Consider the following 12,531-nt stretch of genomic DNA (forward strand, 5'->3'; position numbering starts at 1 on the left):
TTATTCCTAAACCTCACTAGTTAGAGGTTGGTTTATGCCTCGACTCATGAGAGCTTGTATCTCTGCCAAAACCCTTGTTTCTTTTTCTAATATTTACTGTTAACTCAGGGTAGAATCATAGAATATCAGAGTTGGAAGGGACCTCAGGAGGTCATCTAGTTCAACCCCCTGCTCAAAGCAGGACCAATCCCCAACTAAATCATCCCAGCCAGGGCTTTGTCAAGCCTGACCTTAAAAACCTCTAAGGAAGGAGATTCCATCACCTCCCTAGGTAACTCATTTCAGTGCTTCACCACCCTCCTAGTGAAAAAGTTTTTCCTAATATCCAACCTAAACTTCCCCCACTGTAACTTGAGACCATTACTCCTTGTTCTATCATCTGGTACCACTGAGAACAGTCTAGATCCATCCTCTTTGGAACCTCCTTTTAGGTAGTCAAAAGCAGCTATCAAATCCCCCCTCAGTCTTCTCTTCTGCAGACTAAACAATCCCAGTTCCCTCAGCCTCTCCTCATAAGTCACGTGCTCCAGCCCCCTAATCATTTTTGTTGTCCTCTGCTGGACTCTTTCCAATTTTTCCACATCCTTCTTGTAGTGTGGGGCCCAAAACTGGACACAGTACTCCAGATGAGGCCTCACCAATGCCAAATAGAGGAGAATGATCACGTACATCGATCTGCTGGCAATGCTCCTACTTATACAGCCCAAAATGCCGTTAGCCTTCTTGGAAACAAGGGCACACTGTTGACTCATATCCAGCTTCTCATCCACTGTAACCCCTAGGTCCTTTTCTGAAGAACTGCTTCCTAGCCACTCGGTCCCTAGTTTGTAGCAGTGCATGGGATTCTTCCTTTCTAAGTGCAGGACTCTACACTTGTCCTTGTTGAACCTCATCAGATTTCTTTTGGACCAATCCTCTAATTTATCCCTCTGTATCCTATCCCTACCCTCCTGCGTACCTACCACTCCTCCCAGTTTAGTGTCATTTGCAAACTTGCTGAGGGTGCAATCCACGCCATCCTCCAGATCATTAATGAAGATATTGAACAAAACCGGCCCCAGGACCGACCCTTGGGGCACTCTGCTTGATACCGGCTGCCAACTAGACATGGAGCCATTGATAACTACCCATTGAGCCCAACGATCTAGCCAGCTCTCTATCCCCCTTATAGTCCATTCATCCAGCCCATACTTCTTTAACTTACCGGCAAGAATACTGTGGGAGACCGTATCAAAAGGTAGTCTTGTTATCCATATAAATGTCTAATCTTGTTTTGAATACTGCTAAGCTTTTGGACTCAGTGAAATATTGAGACAATGATGTCCACTGGCTAATAGTGCACTATGTGAAAAAGTATTTCCTTTCATCAATTTCTAATTTATTATACTACTAACAATATTATTTTACACTTTCATTTCACCATTCATCCAAGGCTCCCAGAGCAGTGTTCAAACAATTAAAGCTCAACACGCCTATGAAAAAAACAGTCATGCCCACTTTACAAATATAGAAACTGAGACTCGGATATTCAAAGCCAGATAAGGTGGTGTGAGTGCCAAAGTCCCATTAAAATGAATGTGAATTAGTCATTCATACCCCTTTAGGTGTCTTTGAAAAATCTCCTCCCAAGGGAATATAATTATTTGTTTTCCCGAGTCCAAACTGAGGCAGTGACTTAATCAAGAAGAGAATCGTAGAGTAGCACCTTAGTGCCTTCCTCCTTTTCTAAGAAGTCAACGATCCCTTACATTTGAAGCAGCTAGTTAAAAATACACATGGACACACACCTTTGCACTTTTATCCAAAAACCCAATTCAGAAATGTAAATAAACCTGCCCTGAAGGGACTGACTAGATTTCTTTCCTTTGTCGGAAGGTACATATGGCTCCCATCCAAAATAGTTGCTCTGAGCTGTGTAACTTGTAATTTATTCCAGTGTAAATGTCAGAACACTTTCTTTGCATGTCTAAGATGACCCACTGAAATTAGTCCCCCTTTAACAATTCCTTTTCTAATTTGCTTTTCAGCAAGAACGGCAACTTGACCTGCTGACTATAACCAACCCTGGTGAGTAAGCTACGAGGCTCGGCTTTTATCTTTTCTTAAAGAGACGGTTGTCTAAATGTGTTTTTTCCCCTGTCTCTGGCACGCAAAATGAAAAACACTGTTCCCCAGAAAATCTTTAACATAATAACAAGTGACAGCTATATTGTGCTTGGCAAAGCCCCGGGTAGTTATCCGTTCACAGAGCTGCCTCTTCAAACCTTTACTCTATGAATTTGAGTGCTGATATTTTTTTAAGCCTCCTGGGGTTGCAGTTAGTGGTATGTCTGCAGGGTAGATGCCCTAGAATTCACAATGTATGTTTAAGTATCACAGGAATGTAAGTTTTTCTCTCTTCAATACTAAATACATTTCAGGGTTGTAAAGAGTCCGTGGCTTTCAGCGTGCACTGTTGGAGGGAGAATATGCAGGTTAATTCTGAAGAACCTTAAAGTAAATGAGTTCAGAAATATCTAGGTAAAAATAAAACACTTTCGAAACAGTCTTCTCAATAATGACTTTTGTTATTTGTCTGCAAAGGAAAATCCCCCAAATGTGTTATAGGTTGAATTTCTGGTCACTAGTCATGAAAGTAGTTTCATATCTCTGGCATGGTGTTTTTCAAAGGTATCACTGTTGGGATTGAAACGCAGGCCAGATGAATGAGATTTCTCTTTGATCTAAGCTCTTGTTCAGTTTCTTCAGTAAGACTGCTCAATTTCTTTTCATTAGCTCTCTTAGAGGTCTACTGTCCACCAGCAACAGAGAAACACCACAGAGAGTTGGTCCTAGCTTTGGTAACCAGTATTTTTCTGTCCCTCAGCTCCAAATGCATCTTTATCTTTTTGTCTGGCTTTAACGGGGAATGTGTTAGCAAAGTGAGCAGGTGTTATGGGACAGTGGGCAAAACGCGACACATTTTGCTTGGATAACAATTTTGCATCAATAATTGTTCCAACATCGTAAATGTAGATATCTGTGACATGACTTCTCCTTCACTAACCTTGTTCAAATAGTAATCATTAAAAAAAGGAGAAGAAGAAACACTTTGTTGGGACAGATGTTTGAGGCTACTGGCAATTGCATCACATTTTTGCATGTTCGTTTTTCATACAGTTTGCAATTATGTTAATATATGCTTAGGGCACTTGCTGATAAAAGCAACAATACAGTGAGAAAGAGCCATTGTCACCACTCTGACTACAAATTCAAGGGCAAATATGACACATTTTTCCGTATTTTGTATCTTCAATGTCCCCTGTTTCTAAAGAAAAAAAGAAAAGAAAAAAAAAATCCCTGAAGGTCATAATCAGAATAAACACTCAGATCTTGGATAAAGTTACAGAAGTCCACAGCCTTTTTTATAGGAGAAAAGGAGGGTTGGGGGGAAAAATCACTTAAGGGAGAGACATTTGTTTAACTTGTATTTATGATACCTTCTTTACTGTGATGACTGATGCAATGTTCACTGGAGCAATAAAAGAGTTGATTAAGTTGAGTTTGTGCATAGATGTGATTACAGTAAGTATCTAGCACTTCAGATCTTTCAGTTTTGCACAGCAACATAGCAATTAGTTAGAAGGATCAGTATAGGCACATACTAAGGCTAGGTCTACACTACGGGGGGGGCGGGGCGCCCTAAGATACGCAACTTCACCTACGTGAATAGCGTAGCTGAAGTTGCGTATTTTAGGTCGACTTACCTGGCTGTGAGGACGGCGGCGAGTCGACCGCTGCCACGCCGCCGTCGACTCCGCTTCCGTCTCTTGCCGCGGTGGATTTCCGGAGTCAACGGCAGAGCCATCGGGGATCGATTTTATCATGTCTTCACTAGACGCGATAAGTCGATCCCCAATAGATCAATTGCTACCCGCCGATTCGGCGGGTAGTGAAGACGTGCCCTAAGAGTTTCCACTGATTATGTAGGTAGACATGCTGTGTTCCAAAAAAAAGACTTCCTTGCCAGACATTTTTCAAGATGTGCATTTTTTGTATTTTTGTGTGTTGATAGCCAGAAATCCATAATCATTGATTTGATAAAGTATTAAAAAAAAATTGGGCCAAGATACATGTAGCCTAGAGTTTGGCTGCTAAATAAGTTTGAACTCATTATCAAAAGGGCTGAGCATCCTCAGGCCAAACTTATTTAAGAGTCTAAAATTTGGATTTTCTAAAGAGTTTAAGGGAGTTAGGCATTCAGCTCTTTTTAGGATGCTTTGAAAAATCCCAACCTAAATATAGATTTAGGAGTCTGACTTCAGGTCATACAGGTTTCAAAATCTTAGCCTTGGGAATTATTTATCTTTAGATATTGTTACTTTTTTATATTTTCATTTTGGAGGACTGTCTTTATGATTTGTTAGCAATGGACTGTTTTTACAGAGACATGATACAGCTTATGACTGAGTACTTTGGATGATCTGAATTAAGGGCCGAACAGTTTGTTTTCAACTGTCATTTCTCTGGAAATTCTTTAAGTTTTCCATCCTGTGTAGAGGCAGGCAGCCTCCTGTACAGTGGATGTCACTCAGATAGTCTTGTCTACAATAGGAAAATCCCCTATAGCTTGACAATATCAGTCAGCAATGGTGCATTTCTGGCATGGTCTAACTACAAGTATAAAGCAGAACAAAGTGAATTCAGTACCATTTCAGAAACCCTGCTGGCCTTTGTAAACTGCACACCTGTCATAAGATAGCATTAGAGAGACAGGGTAGGTGAGGTAATATCTTTTATTGGACCAACTTCTGTTGGTGAGAGAGAAGCTTTTGAGCTACAGAGAGCTGTTCTTCAAGTCGAAATGTACTCAGAATGTCATAGCTAAATACAGGCTGGAACAGATTGTTTACTATCAGTAGTTAACACATATTTCAAGGAATCATTCAAGGTGAAGTAGCCCATTAACACCTCTCCAGCCATAGGGGGGAAAGGGAGAAAAAAAGCTGGGGGTGGGGGGGACAACTTAATTGGGTTATAGATTGTTGTAATAAGCCATAAATCCAGTATCTCTATTCAGTCCACGATTCTTAGTAACTAGCAAAGTTATGAATTATGGCTCGTCTTTTGGAAGTGTTGTGCAGGTTTCCTTTGAGGATGAGGACTGAGAGGTCAGATACAGAGTGATCGCTTTGTAATCTGTTCTACCTTGTATTTAGCTGTGACATCCTGAGCACATTTCTCAGATCTGAAGACGCGCTCTCTGGAAAGTTTGTGTCTCTCACCAACAGAAATTGGTCCAGTAAAAGGTCTTACCTCAGCTGCCGTATCCTTCTAATATCCTGGGACCAACATGGCTACAACAACACTGCATACAACATGAGGTAACATTCTCTCTCTTTGGCCTGGTCCCCACTAAGTCCCCAAATCGGACTAAGGTACGCAAATTCAGCTACGTTAATAACGTAGCTGAATTCGAAGTACCTTAGTCCGAACTTACCGCGGTCCAGACGCGGCAGGAAGTCTCCCCCCGTCGATGCCGCGTACTCCTCTCGGCGAGCTGGAGTACCGGCGCCGACTGTGAGCACTTCCGGGATCGATCCGGGATCGATTTATCGTGTCTTAACCAGACGCGATAAATCGATCCCAGAACATCGATGGCGTGCCGCCGGACCAGCCGGTAAGTGAAGACTAGGCCTCTCACACACACACACACACACACACACACACACACACACACACACACACCCCTGTTATCTGAGTTTTTAGTTTTTAGTCACTGAGGTGTTGAAGAACCCTGCTGGCTGTAACTGTATTTTTTCTTCAAGACCCTCTGTGCATTCCCACTTGGGGAATGGTGCCTCCTGGCAGTGAGCATATTTTGAAATGATACTGAACCCTTTCATTCTGGTCTGCACTTGCAATCAAACCATATTCAGAGTTGGATCAACTGCACCCACTGGTGGCAACAAATGTCAACAACGGATAGTTATCCTAGAGTAGAGAAGGCTATCATGTCATTAATACTCACTTACCAGTATTTAAGGGAATTTAAACTGCACTTCCTTCATGTTGGAACTAGAAGAAAGAGTAAGTGAAATTAGTAAATGTTGTTGCTACACTCCTTTCTTTTGCCCCTTGGCATGTGAGTTACAGATGGGTTCTCAAGACCTCAGTGACTAAAAATTCAGATAATAATTCGAGAGCTGTCACAGGAATCTTAATGTTATGTCATGACAGATGTACCATTCAAAAAGGTCCCTGTTGTAAAATGATTCAACAGAGCTTAAGTGTTGTCTTAAGTGTTGACCACCTTTTATTGTTAGTATCACCTTAATCAGAAGTTATTTTGAACCCACATTGTGGTGCTGCCCAGACATTGTCTGTCTTGCATTCACATTGCTCCAGATGGCCTGCACACAATAAGCAACATGTATAGTGCTGCTGTTTACTAGGACAAGCAGGTGTGGTGAAACAATATAGCTGAGCCCTTCACAGACCAACCATCTCCTGTGACTTTCCTGGCTATGACAGAGAAACTGTTCTGCAGACTACGTCTTTTTTGAAGGCTCTAGTAGTGATGAAAACCTTAGTTTTGATTTAAAAGTAGCTTTGTAAGTCAGAACGAATACTCATTTGTCCCTAACATGGACTGAGTGTATTCTGGAAAAGTAGTGATGGAGGAAATGTTGGGATTGAAAAAATTGGTACTGTACATGTACAGAAATTAAATATTGTATGAGACATGTGTGTATACGACTGCGGACCCCATTTCAAAGTCCCTATGGAAATGGCTCAGGAAATGTTCCACGGGCTGTTGAAAAGCAGAAGAAGCTGTTCAACAGGTGGTGTAGGCTTGATTGGGTGCCAGATCTCCTTGATGTGACTGACACTCACTTATCAGTATTTAAAGGAGTTTAAGTTGCACTTCTTTATATGTCGAGTAGCTCAAAGAAAGAGTAAGTTAAATTAGTAAATGTTGCTACACTCCTTTCTTCTGCCCCTTGGCATGTGAGTTACACCATCTTAGACTCTGTAAAACTCCATGCGATTCAGTGAGTCAAATTCAGACATGACATGTAAAGTGGGGAGGGGAAAGAAGTTAAGCATTCATAAAGGGGTGTGTGTCTAGAGTGGGTCCAAGTTGAAGTAACATAAACTTTGGTGAGAGGAGGGGCTTAAGGATGTGAAGTTTCACCAACGTATATTTATTTCCTTTAAATTTACTTAGCTTTACTTCTGAATTTCATCGGAAGCAGTCCCTGAACAATTTTTAGTAGACTCAAACTTTAGGGCCGGTGCTTCTGCTGGCATAAATTAGCTTAGCTTCACAATGAAGATAAGCTGATTTACACCAGCTGAAGGATCTGCCCTTCGTTTCTAGCTGGCTGTTTGTGGTTTTGTGAATACTCGCTATGCTACAGTATCATTCAGGAAGGTGAGTTCAACTCCCACTGCATTTTTGTTAAATTATTGATAGTGTAAATGGAAGTGTGATTGAACCCACTGGCTTTAAAATTGGCTAAGATGTTAGATTGCCCAGGAACCTCCATCACAAATACTCCTTTGAAATTCTCTTTGATTCAGCCTTTTTCGGGGCTTGATCCTTTCCTACCACCCTCTCTATTGCAAATTTAAAATAAACTTTTCTTGAAATCAGTGCACTGTCAGGAGACATTCATCAGCACTGGAGGTGTGCGTTTCCCAGATGTATATAAAACTCACTCCATTTGGCAGCAGTAAATTGAATACATTTAGAAAACATGGGGTAATTGAATGTCCCCCAGTGCCCAGCTTGTCTGCAACATCGAATATAGAATGTTTTAAGTCTCTTTCATTTCCATTTTAAGAGAAAAATAAAATAAGAGCTAAATCCTTAGTTCATTAGCCATGATTTACTTAGATTTTTCACAGAGCACTTTAGGAGTTTGCACCCTATACCAGAGTAAAAAAATATATAAATTCTTAGTTAAGGGCTATGGGATTTGATCCTAAAACTGTAGTGGTTTCTGAGCATGTCCTTACTAATAAAGTATTGTACTTGTAGGAAAGAAAGAAGGCTTGATTTTAAAAAATATTTACCAGACTGAACTTTATGGAGCTAAACCCTATCATTTAAAATATTCCTTCCCCTGTAATATCTCCTGTGCTATGCTTTAAAAATGTCTCAATTTCATTAATTTGTGATACACTGAATTCTTGTGAGGTGGCTTTAGTTTCCTCCATACATATTTTACCACTTTAAATCATAGATATAGGACTGTTGCCTAATTAATTTCCTCTGGTGAGAAAAATATATTTCTACTTTCCTTCCATGAACAAAGTGATATGTGGGATTTACTGTACTTTTTAGCTGATTAAGTGTTGCATTTCCACACACCATTGCTTATGAGACTCCCTAGTAAAATTAGATGAAGAGAAGAAAAGCTTTAAAATATGCTTTTGAAAGTTACTTAAGAATAAGCTCAACTACTGAACGCCCCCTGCAAGACATTTCCATTACCTTCCTGAATATTCTGACAATCTACTTCTTTCTAATTGAAGCATGAAAATAATATGAAGTCATGAAGCTATAATACACCTATTAGTAAAAATGATACAGGGTAATAAAATGTGACAGAACGTTGTTCACTGTTAAAACTCATGCACTAACTATTCTTGATAGTCCATGCTAATTAATACAACATTGATTTTGATCAAAGTACATGTCAAGGGATACTGGCTGAGTTTTCAAGCAGCCTAACATAATTATGGTTCATGTTTGTGTTGGTGAAAGCTTCATGTGCTGTTTCATTTTAGGGGGGAAAAAACCCTTTCAGTCTTTCTAATAATAACTGATTCATCTAAAAGGAACACTCAATGAGGTCTGGGAGCTAAGCTATTCCTCGTGTTACATTTCTAAGATGTTATGGGTTTAATCTAGGGTGACCAGATGTCCCGATTTTATAGGGACAGTCCTGATATATGGGGCTTTTTCTTATATAGGCTCCTATTACCCCCCCACCCCCGTCCCGATTTTTCACACGTGCTATCTGGTCACCCTAGTTTAATCACCTTTGCTCCCACAAAGGTTTAAAATGGATCCTGAAAATGTTAAGGGCAAATGGGAGAACAGACTCCAAAGGTTCGGTTTGATATTACTCTAAATAAATTGATATTGCTTACACATCAAATAAAGAAATTGGAGCCTCAGCCAGCAGCCAGTTACAAAATGATCAATCACATCTGAGTGCTAAAGAATTAGGAAGGAGTTTGTTCTAATCTTAATGGAGTTTTAGAGACATGTTGTGATAGCAAAAAGTGATAAGGAAACATTGGCTTCCTCCCTGCCCCTTCCCAGCAGCAGGGTTCTGGCTCTCCAAGAGCCAATCAGGCACCGTGGCTTTTTATACAATGAGGATTAGGGATGGAATATATGCTCAAAAGTAAGAATTTCTCATTTACAAAAGACAAAGGTGTAGCAAAGAAGAGTGACATTGCTGCATACCCACATTCTAGCCATACATACTTATGAGGCTCAGGGGCTTCATAACCCCTAACTCTCACCCAACCCATATCCATACCTACATGCTGGCTTGGTGGCTGCAGAAGTGTCACATTCTGCCTGTGGGTTGGGGTCACTTTCCATCATCTCCGTCCCGCACACAACAACCCACTCACTTTGGCCTTGTTCTGAGAGAGGTGAATTTACCCTTATAATCACTTTCCTGTGTATCTATTGATATACATATATATCTATATAAACCCCAAATTACCAACATGTAAAATCTTGTTTCCAATTGAAATGACAGATAATTTTAGATTAAATAACAAAATGAGATTTTTTTGTGTGTTTGTTTGCTAAATATTTAGCTTTGGTAAATCTGTTTTTGTTGTTGGTTTTATTTCTTGCATAAGAAACCTGACTTCTTTGTATATCTATAGGATAAGTGGTGTTTCATCAAGATTAAATAAGACCACAGAGAGGGCATTTTGAAGGCTAACTCCATTATTTTTGAAGAAAAACATCAAGCTTTTTCACAATGCCTTATTATTATTCTGGGTCACCGTGATGTTTCCATGCACCTTGGCATGTCCCTTTAATTAGATCCTTGTGTACGAAGGTCCAGTACAGTTGCATTGAAAGCTGACATTTCTAACTAACTGACCTTTTCAGGCCCACTGATACTCCTATAATGATTATCCTCTAGCATTGTTTGGACACAATACCACATACTTCACAGCACATAAAGAATATGGTCTCTGAAAACTATTCAAAATTCCCAATCTCAAGTTAGCAAAATGAGAAAATTGGGTGCAAACATTCATCAGACTGTTATTGTGCAGGTATCGATTTGAATGCCCTTTCATTTCTCTGGGAAAAAGTGTTGTATTATGGAGTTCTAAATTAACTTTTGTTCTGTTATTTTTCCCCAGTAACTATAAAAAGGTCAAATTCATTCATAAGGCTGAATAGATTTGCTGGAGATAAGCAATAAGATAGCAATCAACCTTCAAATAACCTTTAAAGAGACAGTATCTTCTTTTCTGAACAATAATTGATCTGTTCATTATGGTGCTGCGAACTCTTTGGGACTCATCTAAGCAAAATGTATAGGACCTGTGGCCAAAGGATGTAATCTAGAACAATAAGGAAATTAATTCTGGTGTTAGAAATATATTAAAGTTGCATATTTCAGAGACAACCAGGTGACAAAGGGAACAATATTGTGGTATGTGGTGCTTAATTTCATTGTCCCCAAAAAATGTGAACAAAGACAGAGAGATCTGAAAGTTTGATACTTGATTTGTTTTTGTTTCACCTATGCCAGGAATCGGAGTCTTGCCCTTCTCTCATGAATTTGGTGGCTAGTGTATAATGATCTTCAGAACTTGTTTTCTTGGTACATACAAGAGAACCTCAAATGGAAAAAATTGGGTTAAACATCAGAGAATGTGTAAACTTAGGGTGCCTCTTTTAGTCTCTCCTTTAAGGCAAGTCAGATTTGTAGGTTATGAGGGGGGGGTTGTGTGTGTGTGTGTGTGCAGTGAACATTGTGGAAAAGGTTTTTTATTTAGTTAGTTCATTGGTAAATACTCCCCAGTGGTTTCTGCACATGAAAAAATGAAACCCTGGTCAGTTCATTAGCTGCAGCCAAGGAGTCCATAGCACAACCGTAAGCATGTCATGATCCTTGGCCAGTTGTGTGCCAGGTTACTCCCCAGGCAAAAGTTAGAACAGACTGAGGGGTGCTGTAATTGTACCAAGGAGCTAATGCATAGCCAGGGACTGTCTAAATCAAGGGATTACTGTATATTTAGGATATCAGTCCAATGTTTAGCATTACACCCATGTCCATATTTCATTTCTGCGTGTAAATCCATGTTACATACATCATTTTATTTTTATCAATTACACATACACCATGGATTAGCAGTGCATAATTGATTACAAGAAGTTGTCTTGGCTTTTATCTTTGATCAGAGCTCTTAGAAGTAACAAAAACAACAAGGAGTCTGGTGGCACCTTAAAGACTAACAGATTTATTTGGGCATAGACTCCTTGTTGTTTTTGTAGATACAGACTAACACGGCTACCCCCTGATACTAGAAGTAACAAGTATCCCAGGTGACAAAGCTTTTTATATTGAATATGTTTTCATACAGTAATTTTTGGTGAGTCATATTGCGCTCCTTTTCTTTATGAACAGGTTGATATCTCATGGAAAACAATCTTTGTAGAAACCCTTCTTGGTTCTATATATATATTGTAAAGGCGAATGGAAAGCTCTGTCCCCGGTTGTTTATTTTTTAATTAGTAAGGGCATTTCCATGGGAACACAATCTCGGTCACTTAGAAGTGTGGGGTTCTTTTATAATTCTTATCTGTCATCTGATCTGAACAAGAGTCAGTGAAAATGAGAGTCCCTGCCTCAAACAGTTTACGAACCAAAAGACAAACACAGAGAAGATGGGATTATTATATAATTTTTATATTACAATAGCACCCAGAGGTCCCATTCCACTGCCGGAGGGAGGGGGTATTGTGCTAGGCGGTGTACAAGTGCATACTATGACACCATCCTTATCCTGGAGAGTTTACCATTTAAATGGACAACACAAGCAATAATAGACAACATAGAAGGAAAATTTCAAAACTAGTTAATTAATTTTTTTATTTCTGCAAAACCATCTCCTCTCAATCCCCAGCCAAGCTGACCTCCCCAAAGATATAGCAGGGAAGAAGACAAACACTAACTGTTAGAGACTGGCAAAAGGGTTTTAAAGTTTCCCAGTGGGAGTGGGGGCTATCACTGTGCAAAGAATTTGTATTTTATCAGATTTGGTTCCTGAAAAGATCAAATCACCAGTGAGTTCATCTTTGGCACTCAGAACATTTGGTGCTGAAACAAGCAGTCAGAGAAGGGCACTGGAGGGGATAACTTAGAGACTTTATTGTTTTGAACTCACTTGAAGGCATCAATTAACACGTGCATTTTTAGGGGGGATCTGACTGAGGAGAGAATGGTGACTTTGTAAACCAGGTCTGGGAGCATGGGATGGCAGAGTGGG

General features: G+C 39.9%; 1 protein-coding gene across 1 annotated transcript in view; it reads left to right on the forward strand.

Moving 5' to 3' along the window:
* The window catches only part of AGBL4 (AGBL carboxypeptidase 4), a 1,388,984-nt gene that overhangs the window by 764,949 nt on the left and 611,504 nt on the right, over nucleotides 1–12,531 (forward strand). The window contains exon 6 of the mRNA XM_054036605.1: nucleotides 2,028–2,067. Within this exon, the coding sequence (XP_053892580.1) occupies nucleotides 2,028–2,067 (40 nt within the window). The remainder of the gene's footprint in view (nucleotides 1–2,027; nucleotides 2,068–12,531) is intronic.

This window comes from Malaclemys terrapin, chromosome 8, assembly GCF_027887155.1.
Source record: "Malaclemys terrapin pileata isolate rMalTer1 chromosome 8, rMalTer1.hap1, whole genome shotgun sequence".
Lineage (NCBI taxonomy): Eukaryota > Metazoa > Chordata > Testudines > Emydidae > Malaclemys > Malaclemys terrapin.